This window comes from Chiloscyllium plagiosum, unplaced genomic scaffold (genome assembly GCF_037043375.1).
Source record: "Chiloscyllium plagiosum isolate Xiang-an unplaced genomic scaffold, Cpla_swu_hap1 HiC_scaffold_7, whole genome shotgun sequence".
Taxonomy (NCBI): Eukaryota; Metazoa; Chordata; class Chondrichthyes; order Orectolobiformes; family Hemiscylliidae; genus Chiloscyllium; species Chiloscyllium plagiosum.
Genome location: NW_028270145.1, coordinates 11,816,558 through 11,841,653, shown reverse-complemented (window position 1 = coordinate 11,841,653; position 25,096 = coordinate 11,816,558). Strand labels below are relative to the sequence as shown.

Sequence of the window (25,096 nt, the reverse complement as noted above, 5' to 3'; positions counted from 1 at the left end):
ACATGAGGCAGCAGCAACAGCGGTTGTTTGATCAGTGCCAGGGCACTGCTGGCTTCTTAATTTTAATTAATTCTCCACAGAGCCTATATCATCTTTCAGCACCGCCCTGATATCATCCTTAAATATTAGAGCCACACCACCTCCCCTACCTTCCTGTCTGTCCTTCCGAATAGTCTGATACCCCTGGATATTTAACTCCCAGTTGTGACCATCCTACAATCATGTCTTCGTAATGGTTACTAAGTCATACTCATTCATGATGATTTGTGTTGTTAACTAATTTATCTTGTTACAAGTGCTACAAGCATTCAGGTAAAGTGCCCTTATGCTAGTTTTTGTACCCTCTTTCAACATTTCCATTCCAACATTTCCATTAATAATATCTCCTGAGTTATCCTTAGTTTTTACTTCTTTCATAGTCTGCCATGTAGTTAAACTCTCCAGCACACATGCTGACCCGCTGCTCACCTTTTTATTTACCACCATACTTCCTGTCATGGTCCTCTTTCCTCCCCCACCCCCACACCGACTCACTAGTTAAACTTCCAGTGACCACTCTATTTATTCTTTTCACTAGAACGCTGGCTCCAGCTCCGTTCAGGTGGAGACCATCCCATTGGTACAGATCCCCCTGGTTCCATAACTGGTACCAATGCCCCATGAGATGGAACCCCTCTTTCCCACACCATGTCGTTCGCCACGTGATTACTTCCCTAATTTTCTTATCCCTAAGCCAATTTGCCCAAGCCTAAAGTTGTAGTCCGGAGCTTGTGGCTCAACACTAAAGATATTTGATTGACAGCGTCAATAGATCACATAGAGAACACATTTAATATTACATTGTATCTATTTGAAAAAGCCTGAAGTTTGCACATTGGCAATTTCAAAAGTGCTTTAGTATTTATTTGTTGAAATGCACATGTTATAAGTATGTAAAAACCTTTTTTTGCAATATGGAATGTCATGGACCCCTCATATAAACATTTAACTTTGATTTGCTTTGAACGTTCATGTGCCTATGTGCTAATTGTTCTTTACTAGTACTCCAGTTGGTGTTAGTAGAATGAGTGCTAATTGTTGTTTGTGCTAAAATCTCTCGCAAATATAAACAAGTGTAGCATACATTAATACATTGACCTTGTTTTCACACTCTGTTGTTAAACGGTATTTAATAGAATGTGGGAAAATTTGCAAAGCATCATACTATTTTTACCCTACTTTAATTGGTCTAAAAGCACATTGAAATGAGAGACAAACTGCTGGATAACAAATCCAGAAAATTCTTACAAAACTAATCAAAGGTCACAGTTTTAATGGCTTGGTGAATCCAGCAGTGTGTGTAAAGAGTACCAATATCAGATTTAAAAATAAATATTTTGGAAAAGGAGTAATACGGACAATAGGACTTAATAACATAATTTAGCTATATTTTTCTTGTGTTTACAGTAATTGGAATTCTGCAAAGCTTCTCCTCCACTATCACTTTAACCTAAAGATTACGGCAGGAGACTGGGAAATGCTCTGAAATATCAGGATAGCACAGCTCGGATTAAAAGTTGGAGTATTTTTTTGTTTGTGGGATGGAGATCTCATGACAAAGCCATTAGTTTTCATTCCTAATATCCTTGATAATGGTAGTGACCTCTTTTATTAAACTACTTCAGTGTGTCTGGTGTTGATACGCTCATTATCCTAGGAGTCTGGGTGAATGTACATGTTATCCATCTGGCCTGATAAGTAAGGTGGCCTAGACAGGACTTTGAACACATTAGTGAGGTCAGAATCAAGCATAGTAACGACAGAGCAGATGTCCTTCCTGACACACATGTAGCAACCACACTAATTGGAAATACAGATTGTGGCTGATTTTATTGTTGGGAAAGTTCCCCTGCTTTAAAGCCTCTGTAAAACAAAACATGCGATTATGAAGTAAACAAGGGATTTCTTTATTTCCAAGTCAGGGTAGTGCATGAGTTGATATTCCCATATATCTTCTGCTCTAGTCCTTCTGGGAAACTGGCCATGTGAACTCTCTCGTGATACTTTGGGGTGGAGAGGTTTGACTTCTGGTAACTGCGATAATCTTCCTTTGATTTGGAGATGCCAGTGTTGGACTGGGGTGTATAAACTTAAAAATAACACAACAACAGGTTGTAGTCCGACAGGTTGATTTGGTTGACAACCACCTGATAAAGAAGCAGCGTTCCAAAAGCTAGTGCTTCCAAATAAGCCCATTGGGCTAAAACCTGGTGTTGTACAATTTATAATCTTCCTTTGTGTTGGGTATGATTCCAGCCAGTAGTCATTTTCCCCTTCATTCTTAGGGTGGGGTTCAGTCTTGCTCAATCAAATAATGTCTTGACTTCAAGAGCAGTTATTCTCATCTCGTGTCTAGATTTCAGTTCTTTTGGTGATGTTTTGAGTAAGATTGTAATGAGATCCGAAGGTCAGTGATTGATTTTTTTCAGCCAGAAATGGACAATAATCATACCCAATGCAGCGAAACCTTTCTTCAAATGAAATATTTCAATCTCCTTTTTACAGTGTCCATCTTAAATCAGATCCTTTTCTGTTTAGGCCTGTCACTTCCAGAAATGTGCAAGTGCATTTGGAGATGCATTTGGACCTGGAGGTGTCATTAATCTGACATGAGGAAACACTCTGGAAATCAAACCCCATTCCAACACGAACTATACCAAAAGTGCCAACAGTTTGTTCAGTCAACAAAAATGGTGAACTTGTTTCCTGTTACTCGAACAAAAGTTTTCACCAGCCTTTTTTAATAAATTCAAAAATGAACATAGAAAACAGGAAGAGTAGGTCATTTGGCCATTCGAGCCTGCTCTACCAATCATAATGATTGTGGCTTGGCTCACCCATTAGATCTTTTCCATGTTCTAAACTTCCTAAAATCAGAATTTTCACACCATGGAGAAAGGCCCTTTGGCTCATTGTGTTTGCACCAGTCATCAAGCTTTTATCTGTTCTAAATTATCCAGCACTTGATCTGTAGCCTTGTTCTTATTCAAACAACTCGCGAACTAGTTATAAATTAAGGTATATTGCAAATTAAACTATGTACCCCTTTAACCTTGAACACAGATGTATTTTTGCACAGACTGGGTGAGAGGCAGACCCACCATGCTCTCAACACACTACACACATACAACGTACATAACATCTACTTGAAAATTTATCAAGCTTTTTCAAACTACTCCAGAGACAGAGAGCGCGAGAGGGACACAGTCTTTACAAATGCCTAGAGCCTCTTGATGTAGCCCATTAGCTCCATCCAGAATATGTTGCTAGGCAAGATCAGCATCAATTTGTTATTTGTCAGCTGAACAATTAAAGCAATATAACTCCAACGTAATCTTTGTCTTAAAACTTTGTTGGATGTTGCTTTCCAAAGACAGTTTTTTTTTTTGTAAATGGCAAATAGACCACAGTCTCATTTTAACCTTTTTCACTTTGTTTGGAACTGCAATCACATGATAAATCCTTTGTAATAAAATAATTGCCAAATATCCATTTGCTGGTTCTCAGAACCCATTAACATTTGTTCCCAACCTGCCTCCGAACTTGGGAAGTGAAACATCATTTTGAAATGCAATTTCGTTGCAATATACTATAACATGATAATACACAACAAAATGCAAAACCTTACAGACATTCATCATAATTCACTCTTCATGCTGGATTTACGCCATTTCATGTCACATTTTTAAAGTCTGCAACTATTTCACCATCACTATATGATAGTACATTAGCAATTATATTATCTTTTCTAGCGAACAATTCTTACAATGTTGAACTAGCTGAAACAAAATACACTGGTATGTTGAGCTTGACATATGTCTATACAGGTCACAGGATTGTGCACAGTGTAAGTGAGTCACTTTTTGTTATGGTTGTGGCAGCCATAAATTTTCAAATGTCTGAGCTCGTAAAAGTGCTGAAAATTTCTTTTCCACTGCAGAGGTTTTCTTGTGATGCTGATTCTATTTCTTAGAAAAATAACTTACTAGCTGCTCTATGCCTAACTGCAATAAAACTGGACATCCACCTCACCTCACAATCCCAGTCACTAGCATCTATTGCCGTACTAAAAGGTTTAATGAAGTCAGAGATAGCTAAGACATTAATATTGTTTTCAGCTTCTCAAAAGCTGTTTGAAATTCCTTTGACCACATTATGTTTGCCTGCTTTCGTCATAAACGCTTTGTGAAATTTGGCACAAATTTCCATAAAAGCCACACATCTCCCAATAATCTCATGGTTTCATAAGCCTAACAACAATGCAATTGTTGATCAAGTGTGCCTTCAAGGGGCCCCAGAAAATTCATGTTGACCAATGTCAAAAGATGTTAATTTACCCAATTATATGGATGTAGAATAGTTTTGTGCAATTTCTTTCATTCATTGATGATCCATAGAACATAGAACATTACAGCACAGTACAGGCCCATCCATCCTCGATCCCAAAGAGAGAAAGCAGGTCTGGCAGCATGTGTAAGGAGAGAAAAGAGCTGACGTTTAGAGTCTAACTGACCCTTTGTCAAAGGGTCAGTTAGACTCGAAACATCAGCTCTTTTCTCTCCTTAAGGATGCTCCCAGACCTGCTAAGTTTTTCCAGCATTTTCTCTTTTGGTTTCAGATTCCAGTATCCACAGTAATTTGCTTTTTTCCTTTCTTCCATCCTCGATGTTGTGTCGACCTGTGAAATTAATCTGTTGCCCATCTAATCTACACCATTCCATTATTATCCATATGTATGTCCATGTTCATTTAAATGCCCTTAACATTTAGGATGGCATGGTGGCTCAGTAGTTAGCACTGCTGCCTCACCAGGGCCCCAGGATCGATTCCAGCCTTGGGCGACTGTGTGGGTTTCCTCCGGGTACTCCGATTTCCTCCCACAGTCCAAAGATATGCAGGCCAGGTGAATTGGCCATGCTAAGTTGCCCCATAGTGTTAAGGGCATTAGTCAGAGGGAAATGGGACTGGATGCGTTGCTCTTCGGAGGGTCGGTGTGGACTTGTTGGGCCAAAGGGCCTGTTTCCACACTGTCGGGAATCTAATCTAACATTGGCGAGTCTACTACTGTTGCAGGCAGACCATTCCATGCCCCCACTACTCTGAATAATGAAACTACCCCTGATATCTCTCCTAAATCTATCACCCTTCACCATCCGAGGAAAACGGCTCTCACTGTCCAACCTATTCAACCCTCTGATTATCTTATATGTCTTGACGAAGTCACCTCTCAACTTTCTTCTCTCCAACGAAAATAGCCTCAGTTCCCTCAGCCTTTCCTCATAACACCTTCCATCTATACCAAACAACATCCTAGTAACTCACCTCTGAACTCTTTCCAAAGCTTCCACATCCTTCCTATAATGCGGTGACCAGAACTGCACACGATACTCCAGGTGCGGCCTTACCAGTACAGCCGAAGCATGACCTCGTGGCTCCGAAACTCAATCTGCCTGCCAATAAACACCAACATACCATATGCCTTCTTAACAACCCGGGTGGCAACTTTGAGGGTTTTACACACCTGGACACCGAGAACTCTGTTCATCTACACGGCTAAGAATTTTACCATTAGCCCAGTACTCTGTATTCCTGTTACTTCTTCCAAAGGGAGCTACCTCACACTTCTCCACATTAAACTCCATTTGCCACTTCTCAGCCCAACTCTGCATCTTATCTATGTCCTTCTTTAACCCACAACATCCTTTGGCACTGTCCACAACTCTGCCTACCTGACTGTCATCTGCAAATTTACTAACCCATCCTTCAACGCCGACCTCCAGATCATTTATGAAAATGATGAATATTTTACATCAACCACCATCCTCTGTCTTCTCTCAGCTAGACAATTTCTGATCCAAACCGCTAAATCACCTTCAATCCTGAAACTCCGTATTTTGTGCAATAGCCTACTGTGTGGAACTTTAGCAAACACCTTACTGAAGTCCATATACACCAGATCAACTGCCTTACCTTCATCCAGTTGTTTTGTTACCTTCTTGAAGAACTCAATCAGGTTAGTGAGGCATGAACTACCCTTCGCAAAACTGTGTTGACTATCCCTAATCAAATTATTTATTTCCAGATGATTATAAATCCTATCTCTTGTAACCTTTTCCAACACCTTACCCATAACCAAAGTAAGGCTTACTGGCCTGTAATTACCAGGGTTATCCCAACACCCCTTCTTGAACAAGGAACAACATTTGCTATCTTCCAGTCTTCTGGCACCACTACTGTCCATAATGATGACATAAAGATGAAAGCCAAAGGCTCTGCAATCTCCTTCCTGGCTTCCCAGAGAATCAGAGGATAAATTCCATCTGGTCCAGGGGTCTTATCTATTTTCAGATCTTCCAAAATTGCTAAAGCCTCCTCTTTGTCAACCTTAGTCCCATCTAATCTTGTAGTCTGTATCTCTGTATTCTCACTAACATCGCCCTTTTCCAATGTGAATACTGATGAAAAGTATTCAGTAAGCACTTCCCTTGTGTCCTCAGATTCTGCACACAATGTTCCACTATGATCTTTGATTGGCCCTAATCCTAATCCTAATCCTAATGCCTTCCTTGAAGATTTTAACCTACTGCGAATCCTCTTGCAAGGATGCCTTCCTTGAAGAAGCTCTCTTCCTCCCTCTACAAGGATTTCAGTGAGTCCCTCTCTGCACACCCCAGGTCATCTCCTCTGCCCAGAAGCTCTTCAGCCACGTTCTCAAATAGACTCACTACCACAGCCACATCTCCTTCCTCAGCACCGCCTATGGAACCGACTGACCCCGCATGGACTCCGGACTACGTTCAGACCAACAAAATTTGGACCCAACCAGGACAACCAGTACCGATAACAAATCCGAAGCCTCAGGCAACAGACCTCCCTCCGGATCCTTCGCTCCACGCTTGCAGCCATGCGCTGCTACCTACATTTTCTGCAATTAGCCCTACCCCAGCTCAGGACAACACACTCACAGACCTGCAAAGGACCTCTACTGTTCTTCAAGCACAGAAGAATCCATACACTAAACAAACAGTCCTTCCTAGCCATATCGGAAATTAAAGACAGTAAGTACCAAAAACTTTCATGTACTTACCCCCACACTCTGGGTTCCTCAACTGTTCCAGAATCTTCCATCGGCCTCCGAAATCACTCAGGCGCCATTAACCACGCAGCTGCTGCAGCGCCCGCGGCAGCAACCGCCGCCGCGAACCATAACGTCACATCCGCCCCCACCGACCTCGCAGCCTCCGCGATCGCCGCCCAGACAACCGCCTCCACGATCGCCTGGAAGACCATTGCCGACAGATTTGCGGCCTCCGCCGGGTCCATGGCTATCGGGAATAACACCATTTCTGTTGTCGCCACAGACACTTCCGCCCCCTGGGTTGCCATCGCCGCAGCCACGTCCGCCCCAGTGACATCACTAACCTGCACAACCTCCATGCGTCTCCGCCCCCATGCCGATCTCCGTCACCATGCCTAACCCCGCCCCCACACCGATCTCCGTCACCATGCCTAACCCCGTCCCCATGCCGATCTCTGTCCTCGCCCCCATGCCCAACCCCGCCCCCACTCCCAGCTCCAGCTCCACACCAGGTCCTAGCTCCCAGCCCTGCCGTGTTTTCACCATCCCTCCAGAACTACCCCTCTCTGAGGATGAAAGATCAGTCCTCGGCAGAGGCCTCAACTTCATTCCCCGACACTCTCGGATTAACGAGTTCAATACACGGCGAGACAACGAACAATTCTTCCGCCGCCTTCGTCTCTGCGCCTACTTCTTCAACCAGGATTCTCGCCTACCCTCTGACGACCCCTCCTCCCGTCTCCAACACACCCCATCCACCTGGACACCCCATGCTGGCGTCTTACCTGCCCTCGATCTCTTCATAGCCAACGACATTAACCACCTCAACCTCTCCACCCCTCTCACCCTCGGAACGTGCAGCCCTTCACTCCCTCTGTTCCAACCCCAACCTCACTATCAAACCGGCAGACAAGGGAGGTGCGGTAGTAGTTTGGCGCACCGACCTTTACACCGCTGAGGCTAAACGCCAGCTCTCCTCCTACTGCCCCTAGACCATGACCCCACCTCCCACCACCAAACCATCATCTCCCAGACTATCCATAACCTCATCACCTCAGGGGATCTCCCATCCACCACCTCCAAACTCATCGTCCCACAACCCCGCACCGCCCGTATCTACCTCCTGCCCAAACTCCACAAACCTGACTGCCCCGGCCGACCCATTGTCTCAGCCTGCTCCTGCCCCATCAAACTCATCTCTGCATACCTCGACACGGTCCTGTCCCCCTTAGTCCAAGAACTCCCCACCTATGTTCGGGACACCACCCACGCCCTCCACCTCCTCCATGATTTTCGCTACTCCGGTCCCCAACGTCTTATCTTCACCATGGACATCAAGTCCCTGTACACCTCCATCCCCCATCACGAAGGACTCAAAGCCCTCCGCTTCTTCCTTTCCCGCCGTACCAACCAGTACCCTTCCACTGACACCCTCCTTCGACTGACTGAACTGGTCCTCACCCTGAACAACTTCTCTTTCCATTCCTCCCACTTCCTCCAAACCAGAGGAGTAGCCATGGGCACCCGCATGGGCCCCAGCTATGCCTGCCTGTTCGTAGGATATGTTAAACAGTCCATCTTCCGCAGCTAAACTGGCACCACCCCCCACCTTTTCCTCCACTACATCGATGACTGTATCGGCGCTGCCTCGTGCTCCCACCAGGAGGTTGAACAGTTCATCCACTTTACCAACACCTTCCACCCCGACCTCAAATTCACCTGGACTGTCTCAGACGCCTCCCTCCCCTTCCTAGACCTTTCCATTTCTATCTCGAGCGACCGAATCAACAAGGACATTTACTATAAACCGACGACTCCCACAGATACCTAGACTACACCTCCTCCCACCCTGTCCACTGTAAAAACGCCATCCCATATTCACAATTCGTTCATCTCCGCCGCATCTGCTTCCAGGAGGACCAGTTCCAATACTGTACAACCCAGATGGCCTCCTTCTTCAAAGACCGCAATTTCCCCCCAGACGTGATCGACAATGCTCTCCACCGCATCTCCTCCACTTCCCGCTCCTCCGCCCTTGAGCCCCGCCTCTCCAATCGCTACCAGGACAGAACCTCACTGGTCCTCACCTACCAACCCACCAACCTCCATATACATCGTATCATCCGTCGTCATTTCCGCCACCTTCAAACGGACCCCACCAGGGATATATTTCTCTCCCCTCCCCTATCAGCGTTCCGAAAAGACCACTCCCTCCATGACTCCCTTGTCAGGTCCACACCCCCCCCAACCCATCCTCCACTCCCGGCACCTTCCCCTGCACCCGCAAGAAATGCAAAACTTGCACCCACACCTCCCCCCTTACTTCCTCCGAGGCCCCAAGGGATCCTTCTATATACGCCACAAATTCACCTGCAGAACGTTTCAGAGAACACCTCTGGGACACCCAGACCAACCAACCCAACCACCCCGTGGCTCAACACTTCATCTCCCCCTCCCACTCCACCAAGGACATGCAGGTCCTTGGACTCCTCCATCGCCAGACCATAGCAACACGACAGCTGGAGGAACAGCGCCTCATCTTCCGCCTAGGAACCCTCCAACCACAAGGGATGAACTCAGATTTCTCCAGTTTTCTCATTTCTCCTCCCCCCACCTTGTCTCAGTCCCAACCCTTGAACTCAGCACCACCTTCCCAACCTGCAATCTTCTTCCTGATCTCTCCGCCCCCACCCCCACTCCGGCCTATCACCCTCACCTTTACCTCCTTCCACCTATCACATTTCCAAACACCCCTCCCCCAAGTCCCTCCTCTCTACCTTTTACCTTAGCCTGCTTGGCACACTTTCCTCATTCCTGAAGAAGGGCTCATGCCCGAAATTTTGATTCTCCTGCTCCTTGGATGCTGCCTGACCTGCACTTTTCCAGCAACACATTTTCAGCCCTAATCTTAGTCTAGTCATTCTTTTATTCCTGATATACCTATAGAAGGCCTTCAGGTTTTCCTTAATCCTATCTGCCAACAACTTCTCACGCCCCTCCTGGCTCTTCTTAGCCCTCTCTTTAGATCTTTTTCTGGCTAACTCATAACTCTCAACACCGCCCCCCCAACTGATCCTTCATGCCTCATCCTCACATAAGCTTTCTTCTTCCTCTTGACAAGAGCTTCAACTTCTTTAATAAACCATGACTCCCTCTCTCGACAACTACCTCTCTGCCTGATAGATATATACTTATGACCCACAGTAGCTGTTCCTTGAATAAGCTCCACATTTCAAGAGTGTTCATCCCCTGCAGGTTCCTTCCCCATCCTATGCATCCTAAATCTTGCCTAATCTCATTATAATTGCCTTTCCCCCAGTTATACCTCTTTCCCTGCAGTATATACCTATCCCTGCTCATTGCTATTGTAAACATAACCGAAATATGGTCACCATCCCCAAAGTTTTCACCTACCTCCAAATCTAACACCTGACCAGGTTAATTCCTCACTGCCAAATGCAATATGGAATCATCCCTTGTTGGCCTGTCTACATACTGTGTCAGAAAACCCTCCTTCACACATTGAACAAAAACTGACCCATCTAAACTACTTGAAGTATAGTATTCCCAGTCAATAGTGGGCATGTTAAAGTCCCCCATAACAACTACCCTGTTGATCTCTCTCCTATCGAGTATCATCTTTGCTATCCTTACTTCTACATCCCTGGAACAATTCGGAGGCCTATAGAAAGCTCCCAACAGGATGACCTCTCCTTTCCAGTTTCTAACCTCAGCCCAAACTACCTCAGTGGATGAGTACCCAAACATTTTCTCAGCTGCTGTAATACTACCCTTGATTAACAATGCCACACCCCCATCTCTTTTACTATCATCTCTGTTCCTGCTAAAACATCTAAATCCCGGAATCTGCAACAACCATTGCTGTCCCTCCTCTAGCCATGTCTCTGAAATGACCACAACATCGAAATCCCAGGTACCATCCCATGCTGCAGGTTCACCCACATTATTCTAGATGCTCCTGGCATTGAAGTACACACATTTCAAACCAATATCCTGATTGCTGGTGCCCCTTCAAAACCTTGTGAACCTATCCCTGACCTCACTGCCCTACCTCCTGTACACTGAAACTACAATTCAAATGTAATAACAATCCTCAATTTAATAGCTGCTGTGTGTTTTCAGTAGTTCAATGAATTTCAAGGCTAAGTAGGGAGAGCATGTGTTACTTGTATATTATTCTGCAACTGCCATTGCCAATGTTGCTCTTAATCTCAGTTGGAGTAATTGCCAATATATTCAGATACAATTTAAAAATGACCACGTATTGTTTAGAATCTAATACAATACAGAATTCAGTTGATTTTGAACATTACAGTTTCTTAGATTGTCAAATGCTGGGTAAGGTGATGCTGGATCAAAGCATTTCCATCACTGTGTAAGACATCTAATGTCAACACAACGGTACAGATTGTACAGTACAATATTCAGCTTTTGTTGCCTAGGTGATAACCTGGCCAAGCGGAGTGCTGACCAATCTTTGTTTCAGTGAAATCACTGGAAACTGAATCAAAGATTGTGTAAAGGTCAAGTGATCCACACTACCTGGTTTATAACAGAAGTGATATAGCTATGCTATCCAAATATGTTTTTTTTTTCAGAGTGAACTTCCCCAATAATACCTCAGCCAAAATGCTTTTAAATGTGTAGCAGGTGATTGAATGAATCCTCTCCTGAGAATGTTGAAATGCCAAGACAAGAAATGCCTCTGCATTTCAGAATTGAAGCTTACTACAAAAATAAATTGCACCTTTTCAAAATTTTCTCTCTTTTTTTTTTTACAGATTCCTCAAAGAAACTGAAAGATGTACTGGAGGAATTTCATGGGGATGGAGTGCTGTCTAAATATAACCCTGAGCAGGTGGTGATAACTTCCTCTCCTGTTAGACTATTTGTGTAGTTTTCAGAAACCAACACAAGTGCTATAATTTGCTCATTAAGAGCTGATTGTTCACAGCTTTCCAAATAACTGATTTCTGTGAAGTTGAACAAAGCAAGTGTTTGAAAGTAGAAAGTATTTAATAAATTGCAGTGTAGCCTGTGAGTAAACTGAAAATTTAGTCCTAAGAATCATTAGATATCTTGATCATCCTTAAGTTATCTTGCTCAAATATTACTTATGGAAGTAATATTTTTAAGGCACTAATCTGTGGATAGCATTGATTGCATTTCACCATTTCTCTTATTTTTAATGGTAATTTAACCTCTTGTGTAGTAAGGCTTACTGTTGTTAATTTTTCTTTCCAGTAATTTGTATCTTAGTTAATTAGTGGTGTTAAAGAACTAATAAATTTGTCTACTCTTCTTATTGAAATAGTATCAGACGATACAAATGGATCACAATTGTGATTTTTATTACGCAGTTTATCTAATTACAAATTAAAGTTATTAATGATTGGTGTCACAACAAAATTCTAATTGTTTCTTTCGGTGGCATTATTGAATAATGAAGATTTTAAGATAAGTGCTGTTTTAAACCGTGTGAATTATACTGGAGTCTTATTGCTCAGAGAGTCTCTAGGTTTGACTTCTGCTCCAGGGTAAGTAACCTAATCTTTTCATCTGTTACACTTGTCATCTAGGTGATAGCGGTCATGCATTTTGAAGGACTCTTGGCAAATTGCTGTAATACATTTTGTAGATAGTAAGCATGAGTGCTGCAACTGAACCCGTGGTGGAAATAGGGAACATTTAAGGTAGTGATGCTTTGGCTAGAATGGTGTTGAGAATCTTGATAATTGGTAGAGCTGTACTATCTTGGCAAGTGCATGATATTCCATTATATTCCTGACTTCTCATTGTAGATGTTGAACAAGCTTTAGGGAGTCAGGAGGTCAGTTACTCACTATAGAAGTTTCTGCTTCTGACCTGTTATTGTAAACACAGTGTTTATGGACAGTCAACAATAATGTCTAGGATTGGAACTGGGGGAATTCAGTAATGTTATTGATTGTCAAAGGGAAATTGTTAGAACCTCTTGACAGGAGGTTGTTATTGCCAGGTAATTGTGTGACACAATTGTGTTATCTCTACTTTATCAACAAAGCATGAATGTTGTCCAAACATTATCTCGTGTGGGCACAGATTGTTTTAATATCTCAAGAGTTATGATGGTAATGAACACTACAAGCAGACACCCACTTCTGACCCCGCATTAGAGGGAAGGTCTTTGACAAAGTAGCTGAAGATGGTTGCTTCTGAGGAAGTCCTGTAGCAATGTACTGTACCAACACTCTCAACCATTTTCCTTTGTGCTAATTATGACCTTAATCAGTGGAGAATTTTAAGCCAGTTTTGTTATAGTGCTTTGCTACCATACTTGGTCACGTGCTTATTTGATGGAAGGGCAATCACTTCCATCACCCCTCTGGAGTTCAGCTTTTATTAATCCATGCGTGGCCCAAGATTATCATGATATCTGACACTGAGGGTGCTTGACAGAGTTGAAAATGACTATTTATGAACTAAGTTGTTGCTGGGTAAGTGCAGTTTGATGTCACTATCAGCGACATCTTCCAAATCTTTGCCAATAATTGGCCAGATTATGTTTGTCCTGCTTTGCCAATAGCATATCTGAGCAAACTTTAATATTTTGGGGGCTTTCTATCAGTCTTATTCCCTTTCTGGGTGTTTTTCCACAAACTTAATGCGTAGAGAAAATATGGCCCCCAGGAATATCAGGTTCTTTCATTCTTTCCTCAGTGGTTAGCACTGCTGCCTCACAGCACCAGGGACCCGGGTTTCATTCCAGCCTCCGGCGACTGTCTGTGCGGAGTTTGCACATTCTCCCTGGGTCTGCGTGGGTTTCCTCCGGAAGCTCCAGTTTCCTCCCGGAATCCAAAGGTGTGCTGGTTAGGTGAATTTTCCATGCTAATTTGCCCATAATGTTCAGGGATGTGTAGGTTAGGTGCATTAGTTTGGGGTAAATGTAGGGTAGTTGGGGAGTGGGTCTGGGTAGATTACTCTGAAAGGTCGGTGTGGACTTGGGCCAGATAGCCTGCTTTTACACTGTGTGGATTCTATGATTTTGCAGCTTGGCAACCTTGAACTGATGTTCCCAACTATACATTGGTGATGTTGATGGGGGTGGGAGGGGATGGATTTCTAAGTTTGGGAGGTACTGAATTGGCGGAAGAGTTCATGGAATTGTTTGCAATAATGTTGCAGTAAGATTAAAACCCGATCTATCACTGAATATAATCAGTTGTTGCATTCAATCTTAATATGGAATAAACAGTATTCTATGAAGCCCAAGCTTGAAGACTGTTCTGGACCTTGCCTTCTCTTCATTGTGGCCATTCTACCTCGGATTTTTACATCTGCAGGGAAAGGAGGAAATTTGGCTCACTAACGACAAACTTGTTTATGGAAACATTTATGAAAATTCCTTTTTTAACATTTAATCATTGAAGATATTGCCTCTTATTTAATGAAGCAGTGCCTGAAGCCACGATGATTCATTGCTGTTGTGCCTAGTAAGATGGAAAGACTATAGCCTCATTTAATCATTGGGCAGAGTATTCAGTACTGGAAAGCTCCTTATTTCAAAACTGACCTGCTAGCTACAGGCTTCTTTTGTTTCTAGATTCTTAAATTTACAACTTTCTTGGTGCTTTTTTGCTAAATCCCTGGTTCTTTGAAAGATCGTTGTTCGAGATTCACCCCAGATATGGACAGCTATCCTTTTCCATTATTGGAGTTGGTTTTCAATATATTACATTGTAGGAGATGCATGCTTTTGAATTATTTTTTAATTGACTGTGTTACAGCAGTTCCCCAGCATTTGGGAATTAAGCGAATAATATTTATGACAGATTAGTGGGATGCTTGGGTAGAACTTAATTGCAAATTTGTGGACTGCTGTCAGCAAAAGGAGGTATGCTGGACTTGTTAACGTTGTCCTCTTTATCCTCAAAACTAGAGGTTTATCGGCAAAGGAGGTCAAGACTCCCACTGGTGCTTTCTACATGTTAGGTAAACTCTGCAGACACCCTGCCTCTATTCCTGATAAAGGGCTTTTGCCCGAAACGTAGATTTTCCTGCTCCTCGGATGCTGCCTGACCTGCTGTGCTTTTCCAGCACCACTCTAATGTAGACTCTTTCTATATGTTGTTGCAGTTATAAAAATTCAACAGAGCAGTGTGTTCCAGGAAAGGTTCCCACCAAAACAAAGTCATTTGCAAACTTGTCTTTCTGTAATGTAAGCTACAGAAATGTGAAGCCAACTGTTCATTCTCGTGGTACTTCAGTTTTTAAATATTTCATGTTACAGATTGGGAGATAACTGTATTGCTGAGGTTTTATTGCATTTCAACGTGGGAGTTCTGCTCTTAAAGATTAGAATCATACAATCCTTTGTTTTATAGCAGGTTTTTTGAGCATAAATTTTGAGTTGATATTTCTGTGTATTACAGGCAGAGTTAATTGTAAAAGGTGCAATTGTTTAACTAAACCATCCACTTTTTATTCAATATGGACGTGGACAACATTGAGTGAGCCCATATTTGTTGACCATTTGAGAAAGTGGTGATAAGCAGCCTTCTTGAGCCGCTGCAATCTGTGTGCTGTAGGTAAAACCTCAATGTCATTTGTAAGGGAATTGCGGGATTTTGACCCAATGACACTGAAGGAATAGTGTGATATTTCCAAGTCAGGAATGGTTTGGAGGGTGGTGGTGTTCCCATGTGTCTACTATCCTTGTGTCTCTAGATAGAAGCGGTCATGGGTTTAGAAGGTGCAATCTAAGGAACTTTGATGAATTTCTACAGCACGTCTACTCTAGAGTGTCAGTGGTATAAGGAGTGGATGTTTGTGAATGTGGTGCCAATATACGGGCTGCTTTGTCTAGGATGGTGTCAAAGTTCTTAAATATTGTTGGAACTGTAGCCATCCAAGCAAGTGGGAAGTATTCCATCACATTCCGACTTGTACCTTGTAGATGCTGGACAGGCTTTGGAAGTAGAGGGTGAATTACTCACTGCAGTTTTACTAGCCTCTGATGTGCTATTGTAGCCATTGTATTCATATGGGTAGTCCTGTTGAATTTCTGGTTGATGGTAACTCTGAAAATGTTAGTGGAATATTCAGTGATGGTAACATGGTAAGATTCTAAATGTTACTTGCCATGTATCAGCCTAAGTCTGGAAATTGTCCAGGTATTGCTACATTTGGACATGGACTGTTTCAGTATCTGAGAAGAGATGCAGAGATGTCCAAGAGCTGAGATGACTGACCTCCAAGAACCATAATTGTCATGTTTTCGCCAAGTATGATTCCAAACACTGGTGAGTTTTCCTCTAATTGACGCCACATGTTTGGGCTCCTTGATGCCACACATGGTCAAATGTAGCCTTGATGTCGAGGGCAGTCACTCTCATCTCACCTCTGGAATCAGTTCTTTGTGTTTGAACCAAAGAAGTAATGAGTTTAGGAGCTAAGTGACTCTGCTAGAACCCAGCTGGATGTCAGTGTGTAGGCTATTGCTGAGGCAGTGTTGCTGACACCTTCTGTCTCATTGAACCTGTTGGATGAGATGATAAATTTATAGCATTAATATCTTAAGAATTTGGAATTTTTTTACAACTATAGCCAGCTAGAGTTTGGTTAGTCCTGTGATGATTTATCTTAAAAAAAACAAGCAAGTTATTTCAAACATTGACCAATATGCATTAATACCAAGAAAGCATGTGACTCCAGTCATATGCCTGCGGTGTTAATGAATTAAATGTTTATACTGTTGTATTTATGATGAATAAACACATGAAGGCCATTAGTTTAGTTTTGACTTCAAAGCAAAAGGTCAGGATCTAAATCTGAAGAATCAAGTGTTCAGTTCCATTTCTTCTGGCAGGAGAATATAGTGTTTAGCTCAGGGAAACCATTCACCTCAATGGAACAGTTGTTTCTAGATTGTGAAGCAACAAAGCTAGGAGAGCTTGCATAGTAATTGGAGGAATTAAATTCAGGCCACTGGAATTATAAAAGGTTCATGCCAGTGGACTCTGAAAGAAACAGTAAAATTGTCTCTGCATTGCAAAGAAAGCAAACTGCGAAGAGTTGGTTAAGTTTAAAAAGTTAGATTTGAGATTGGAGTAAACTCTGTCTGGAATCATCTATTTTTAAAGTGATAGTGTAGGGGAACAGGTTGAAACATTTGTTTTGCTGTTTGCATTCAGATATTTGAACTGTTTCATGTACCTAGCTTTTTTTTTCTTCACTTGCTTTGTCTAATAAATCTATTATTGCATGCAAATTTTGAAAAAGTCTGTGGCCTTGAGTAAATATGTTTCGCTGATGCACCACTGTGTTAACCAACTGCAAAAGTTTAAAAATGATCTATCAAGCCAGGTTTAATTCTGAGATGTGATTTGTCAAATATTATCATCATAATGGATATAAATATTCCCTTGTCACTATTTGAAGAAAAGCAGTGGAGCTTACCCCTTTGTCCTTGTGAATTTTTATTGCTCAACCAACACCTAAAACAAAAGGCCATGTCATTTTTCTTTTCATTGCTGTTTCTAGAATCCTGCACAAATTGATTGCTGAAGGTTGCAGCAGATGGGTGGCATGGTGGCTCAGTGGTTAGCGCTGCTGCCTCACAGTGCCAGGGACCTGGGTTCGATTCCCACCTTAGGTGACTGTCTGTGTGGAGTTTGCGCATTCTCCCAGTGCCTGTCTGAGTTTCCTCTGGGTGTTCCAGTTTCCTCCCACAATCTGCAGGTCAGATGAATTGGCAATGCTAAATTGCCCATAGTGTTAGGTACATTAGTCAGGGGTAAATGTAGGGGAATGGGTCTGGGTGGGTGACTCTTTGGAGGGTCAGTGTGGACTTGTTGGGCTGAAGGGCCTGTTTCCATACTGTAGGGAATCCAATTTAATGCGGCTTCAGAAATGCTCACTTGCTTTGGCATATCCTGTGGTTGTGAAAGGCAGTGTATAAATGCAAATCATTACTTGTTTTGTGTCAATTCATCCGTTTAGATTAAAATACTCTTCTAACAGCCAAAGTAAAGGGCTCTTTCAATAAAATTCAGCTCTTTAGCAAATATTGGTCCGTTTCCATGGAATTTTCACTTTCAGTTTTTCTGACCAGTTAGATATCTACTTTTTTTTATGTTTACAAAGACATGTTGAAATGGATCATCCTTTGCATTCAGTAGATTTGCTGTTGTACCAAAATCAATAACATTCCTGTAAAAGCTAAAGGCAGACAAATGACAATTCTTTAGCAACAGAATAATTGAAGGTAACAAGATAAATATTTGCTGAATGCATTTGCTCACGTCATAGAAGTCCTATTGTCTGGCTGTAAGTATGTTTCTGCCTAGTGATCGACAGACCTCGAGTGAATTTACTGTGTGGAAAAAGGCAAATTACATTTCAGAAATGTATGTCTGATTTTAAAAAATGCTTTATCAACATTTTTACAATCTATCGATGAAGTGATTATGAGGAAGTAATCTGATTTTGTGTTTTTTAGTTTCAAATCTGTTATTGTTTTAGAGTGGGTTCCTGCAGTCCAAGATTCAGATTCTCGGGTAATTATTGCAATCATTTGGGATTCATTGCTTTGCATTTTATTTTCATGACCTGGTGAAGTGACTCGACATGTTCCCAAAACATCATACAAATGTTTTGACCTCAGTTACATTCTGTGGTCGCATATTCCACAGACTTGCCATTCTCTGTGTGAAGTGATTTCCCTTCACCTCAGTCCTGAATGGTATGCCCATACCCTCTAGATTCTGATCTTGATCATGGACTGCCTCACCATCAGGCACACCCTGCATCTATTCTGTCTCGTCCTGTTAGAATTTTATAAGTTTCTATGAGATAATCCCTTGTTCTTCTGAACTCCAGTGACTGTAGTCTGAAGCGATTCAACCTCTCTTCAAAGTCAGTCCCACCGTCCAAGGAATCCATCTGGTAACCCTTTGCTGCATTTTCCCTATAGCAAAGCATCCCTCCTAGAATAAGGAGACCAAAACTGCGCACACATTCAAGATGGGGTCTCACCAAGACCCTGTATAATTACAACAAAACATTCTTGTTCCTGTACTCAAAACCTCTCACTATGGAGGCAACATGCCATTTGATGCCTTTACCACCTGTTGCACCAGCATGCTTACCTTCAGTAAATGGTGCATGAAGACACCCAAGTCCTTTCACACATTCTCCCGTCTTAATTTATAGCCATACAGATAATCTGCCTTACTGTTCTTGCTACCAAAGTGAATAAACTCTCATTTACTGCATCTCTCATATATTGCATTTACTATGCATTTACCCACTCACTCCAAATGACACTGAAGCATCTCTGCATCCAACTCAAAACTCTCCTTCCCAACCAGCTTTGTGTCATCTGCAAATATGGTGATATTACATTTAGTTCCCTCATCTCAATTACTGATCTATATTGTGAATAGCTGGGGTCCTAGTGCTGAATCCTGCAGTATCCCACTAGTCACTGCCGTCATTAGGAAAAAGTCAGTTTGTTCTCGATGTTTGTTTCCTGTCTGCCAACCAGTTTTCTATCCATCTTCAATTCACTACCCCCACAATAACTATAATTTTACACACTAATCTCTTTTATGTGGGTCTTTTGTTGAAAACCAAAGTCTACATGAACCATATTTACTGGCTCCCCTGAACAACTGTACTAGTTATTCTTGAAGAATTCCAATTGATTTGCCCTACATGATTTCCTTTCATAAATCCAAGCTGCCTGGCGTGTGTGATCCTACCACTGTTTTCAAAGTGCTCTGCTATTAAATAATTTTTCCTGCTACCATCATCAGGCTGATTGGTTGGTTTATAATTTCCAGTTTTCTCTGTAACTCCCTTTCTAAATAGAGGGGTAACATTAGTTACTCTCCAATCTTAGGAACTGTTCCAGAGTCTTTCAAATCTTTGAAGATGATCACCAATGCATCCATTATTTTTAGGTCCATTTCCTTCAGAACTCTGGGATATAGATTATCAAACCCTGGGCATTTATCAGCCCTCAGTCTCATCAAATTTCCCAAAATCAATTCCCAACTGAAGCTGATCTATTTAAACTCCTCCCTCTAACTAAACGCCTCTATGTTTGTGTCCATCTTTGTGAACACAAAACCAAAGTATGTACTTAGTTGATCATTCGTTTCTTTATTCTAGAACATAGAACAATACAGCGCAGAACAGGCCCTTTGGCCCTCGATGTTGCACCGACCTGTGAACTATTCTCAGCTCGTCCCCCTACACTATCCCCAAATCATCCATGTGCTTATCTAAGGATTGTTTAAATCTCCCTAATGTGGCTGAGTTGACTACATTAGCAGGTAGGGCATTCCACACCCTTACCACACTCTGCATAAAGAACCGCCTCTGACATCTGTCTTAAACCTATCGCCCCTCAATTTGTAGTTATGCCCCCTCATACAAGCTGAAGTCACCATCCTAGGAAAAAGACTTTCACTGTCTACCCTATCTAATCCTCTGGTCATCTTGTATGTCTCTATCAAATTCCCCCTTAGCCGCCTTCTTTCCAATGAGAACAGACCCAAGTGTCTCAGCCTTTCTTCATAAGACTTTCCCTCCAGACCAGGCAACATCCTGGTAAATCTCCTCTGCACCTTTTCCAGTGCTTCATATCCTTCACGAAATATGGGGACCAGAACTGTACACACTTCTCATTACAAACTCCTCAAACATCTCTGACTGTAAGGGATCAACATTTGACTTCACCAATCCTTTACTCTTCATACATTGGTAGAAGCTTTTACTGTCAGTGTTAATGTTCCCTGCAAGTCTATTCTCGTACTCTATTTTCCCGTTCTTAATCATTCCCTTTGTTCTCCTTTTGAATTCTGAACTGTTTCCACTTCTCTGGTCTGTTGTTTTGTTATTTGACCAATTTGTTTGACTCTTGTTGGATCCAGTATTATCTTTAGCTGTGGTATGACTGGCGCCTCATGTAATGTTAGCAAGATCTACATATTTTCATGCTCCATTCCTTCAAAATAAGGACCAACATTCTATTTGCTTTCCCAAATACTCAGTAAACTTGTGTGCTACCTTTTTGTGATTCATGCACAAGGGCTTCTGAATTCCTCTGAGTTGAACATCCTGAAATCTTACCCCATTTAAATAATATTCAGCTGTTCTGTTGTTCTTGTGAAAATACGCAGCCCTAAATTTCCCCACATGATACTATGTCTGCCTATTTTTCTGTCTGCTCACGTAACCTGTTTTTCTTTGCTTCTGTATCATCTATATGTGATCCTTGCCACTTGTCTTCCTACTTATTTTTGTATACTTAGTTATGGTGCATTCACTTCCATCATCCAAGAGATAAATTGTAAACTATTGCGGTCCCAACACAAATTCCTGTGGTGCTCCACTAGTTGTACGATACTATCCTGAAAAAGTCCCCAATAATCCAACTCTGTTTCTATTTGTTACCCAGTCCTCTATACATGCTATTTTACTAACCTCACTCCCTTGGGTTCTTGTGTGCCTTGCTAACCTGTGTTTGCAAAGGTCACAACACAGTGTCCTACATTTGATATAATTCTGCAATTGGACAGCAATTGATGGATAATCCTACATGCAAACAATTGTACTTAAAGCCAATTTAACATTGTCATTCAGGCTCGCAATGTGGTACAGTTGTCCACATTGGAAGCCTCATGTTTTGGCACATTGTGTCTTGTTCTTTGACTGCAAGTATACACACTGCACCTGTTCTAACCTAAGAGAATAGGTGGCAGTTAATCGCTGGTTCCTTTCTTGGTCTTACCTTAGTAAAGCAGAGTCAAACTCTGGTTTAAAATCAAAATTGACACTTAACTATCAATCATCATTAACTGGAATATTCTCCATGGCAATGCCTCCACCAGGTAAAGTCCACTTGCCAAACAATCAACACTTTCCTCTCCTACAGTATAACTGCTCTCCCCCCTTAAATCTATATTCTTGCAAATTGTCCTAATAAGTGTGAGATGAAAATTTTTACAAACTGTGGCATTTTTCAGCAAAACTCAAATTTGTGTAGTACAGTACCAAATAACCATTTGAAAAAAATCTATATTGACCTGATTCAAAGTCGATACATCTTGCCACTCTGCCAGAGTATAACAGGAGGCAAGTTTCCTTATTGGCAGGAGGTCACGAGTAGCACATGGAGGCCTCAACTAATGACTTTTTTTAATTGGTATAGTTGATGAGATAGAGAACCCACATCGTCAAATCTGCTGAGAACAAAACAAAAGGCAGCGTTGTTGTTACAGTCCCCATGAGGCTGATGACTTTAAAAGAGAAATTTGATATTTCTGTACAATAGGATTTCGGGTTTCAAGATTTTTTTAAAACCAATGAGTGAAAGCATTCAATATCAGAAAATCCTACCTCATGGTTACCTTTTACAGAGTTTCTTTAGTCTTCATTCATTTCTTGATTTTTCAGGAACCTATACAAAATGATTTGTTTCTCCTGGTGCTTGCTTCTGTTTACCTTTTCTAGCCAGGTAATGATTAATTCCCAAGTTGGCTTTTGTGATGTGGATTGACCTGGAGATTTCTGCTTCTAGTCAATGATGATGGAATCTTCCAACGTTGCTGAAGATCTTACAAACCCAGTCTCTTTAATTCAAATGGGAGATCTATTTGCATTCTGTGTAATCTACTCAGGTGCCTGCTGGGTCCTCTATTCTCTATCTCATTCTTGTAGAAGCCTTTGTTTCGGAGTTTCAGGGATACCTTAACTTTTTTTTTATGTTTCAATTTGCAAACAAACCTCTCAAAAGCTATCTCTGTGACAGTATAAATCACAGGCACTTTGTATGCAGGTGCATGTCCTAATTAACTCCGCATTACACCTTCAAGTGTATTCAATCTTGTTATTAAATAGTTTAATGTATAAGCATTTATAAAGCTTAACATTGCTGTCATCTCCCTGTAAAAATTAGAGCCTAAGCTGTCTATCCATTATCAGACAACTATTTACAGGATGAACATCTTGTGTCTCCTCCTCAGTAAATCAGTCTGGGCCAAATTGTCTCAATATAGCAACCAAGCCATGCAGACTTATTGTCAAGCAGAATTTGGAGTGGGTCACATGAACCCCAAATTGATACATTTAATTAAGTATTCCAAAAACACACATGAAATTCGTAAGTTTTATTTTCAAGGTATCTTGACCAAATGGGTCATTGGGCTAGAAAATGGAAGTTGGAGTTTAATCTGAATAAAAGCAATGTATTGCGTTTGGTACAACTAACAAGGGTAGGGTCTATATAATTAATGATAAGGCCTTGGATATTGTTGTAGAACACTCGGGACGGAGGTACATAATTCTTTGAAGTTTGCATCACATATAGACAGGGTGGTTAAAATGGCGTTTGGCACATTTGCCTTCATTGCTCAGTCCTTTGAGCATAGGAGTTGGGAAGTCATGTTAAGGTTGTACAGGACATTGGTGAGGTCTCTTCTGAAATACTGTGTCTAGTTCTGGTCACCGAGTTATCAGAAAGACATTATTAAGCAAGAAAGAGTTCAGAAGAGATTTACAAGGATGTTGCCAGGTATAGAAGGTTTGAGTTATAAAGGAAGGCTGGGACTTTTTTCGCTGGAATGTAGGAGGTTGAGAGGTGAAGCAGATAGAAATTTATAAAATAATGGGAGGTACAGAAAGAGTTAAAGGTAGTTGTCTTTTCCCTAGGATGGGGATTTCAAGACTCGGGGCACATTTTTAAGGTAAGAGGAGGAAGGTTTAAAAAGGAAATGAGGAGAATATCTTTTACACAGAGGGTGGTTCCTGTGTGGAATGAACTTCCTGTGGAAGCTTTGGATGTGGATACAATTTTAACATTTAAAAGACATTTGGATAAGTACATGAGTAGGAAAGGTTTGGAGGGATAAGGGCCAGGTGCAGGCAGGTGGAACTGGTCTGGTTTGGAATTGGTTCCCAATTCCTCGGTCTCCGCCGGATCTGCTCCCAGGAGGACCAGTTCCACCACAGAAAACACCAGATGGCCACCTTCTTTAGAGACCACAATTTCCCTTCCCACATGGTTAAAGATGCCCTCCAGTGCATCTCGTCTACATCCCGCACCTCGGCCCTCAGACCCCACCCCTCCAACCGTAACAAGGGCAGAACGCCCCTGGTGCTCACCTTCCACCCTACCAACCTTCGCATAAACCAAATCATCCGCCGACACATCCGCCACCTCCAAACAGACCCCACCACCAGGGATATATTTCCCTCCCCACCCCTTTCCGCCTTCCGCAAAGACCGTTCCCTCCGTGACTACCTGGTCAGGTCCACGCCCCCCTACAACCCACCCTCCCATCCTGGCACTTTCCGCTGCCACCGCAGGAACTGTAAAACCTGTGCCCACACCTCCTCCCTCACCTCTATCCAAGGCCCTAAAGGAGCCTTCCACATCCATCAAAGTTTTACTTGCACATCCACTAATATCATTTATTGTATCCGTTGCTCCCGATACGGTCTCCTCTACATTGGGGAGACTGGGCGCCTCCTAGCAGAGCGCTTTAGGGAACATCTCCGGGACACCTGCACCAATCAACCACACCGCCCTGTGGCCCAACATTTCAACTCCCCCTCCCACTCTGCCGAGGACGTGGAGGTCCTGGGCCTCCTTCACCGCCGCTCCCTCACCACCAGACGCCTGGAGGAACAACGCCTCATCTTCCGCCTCGGAACACTTCAACCCCAGGGCATCAATGTGGACTTCAACAGTTTCCTCATTTCCCCTTCCCCACCTCACCCTAGTTCTAAACTTCCAGCTCAGCACTGTCCCCATAACTTGTCCGGACTTGTCCTACCTCCCTATCTCCTTTTCCACCTATCCACTCCACCCTCTCCTCCTTGACCTATCACCTTCATCCCCTCCCCCACTCACCGATTGTACTCTATGCTACTTTCTCCCCACCCCCACCCTCCTCTAGCTTATCTCTC

At 42.4% G+C, this 25,096-nt stretch overlaps 1 protein-coding gene across 8 annotated transcripts in view; it reads left to right on the top strand.

Annotated features, from left to right (window-relative positions):
• dgkg (diacylglycerol kinase, gamma) overlaps positions 1-25,096 on the top strand; it is a 546,249-nt gene that overhangs the window by 102,816 nt on the left and 418,337 nt on the right. For 7 of the 8 annotated variants that reach the window (XM_087988715.1, XM_043693004.2, XM_087988714.1 and 4 more), the window contains one exon: positions 11,920-11,996. The exons of the other annotated variant lie outside the window; for it this stretch is intronic. In XM_087988715.1, the coding sequence (XP_087844841.1) occupies positions 11,920-11,996 (77 nt within the window). The remainder of the gene's footprint in view (positions 1-11,919; positions 11,997-25,096) is intronic. 8 annotated transcript variants of the gene reach the window in all.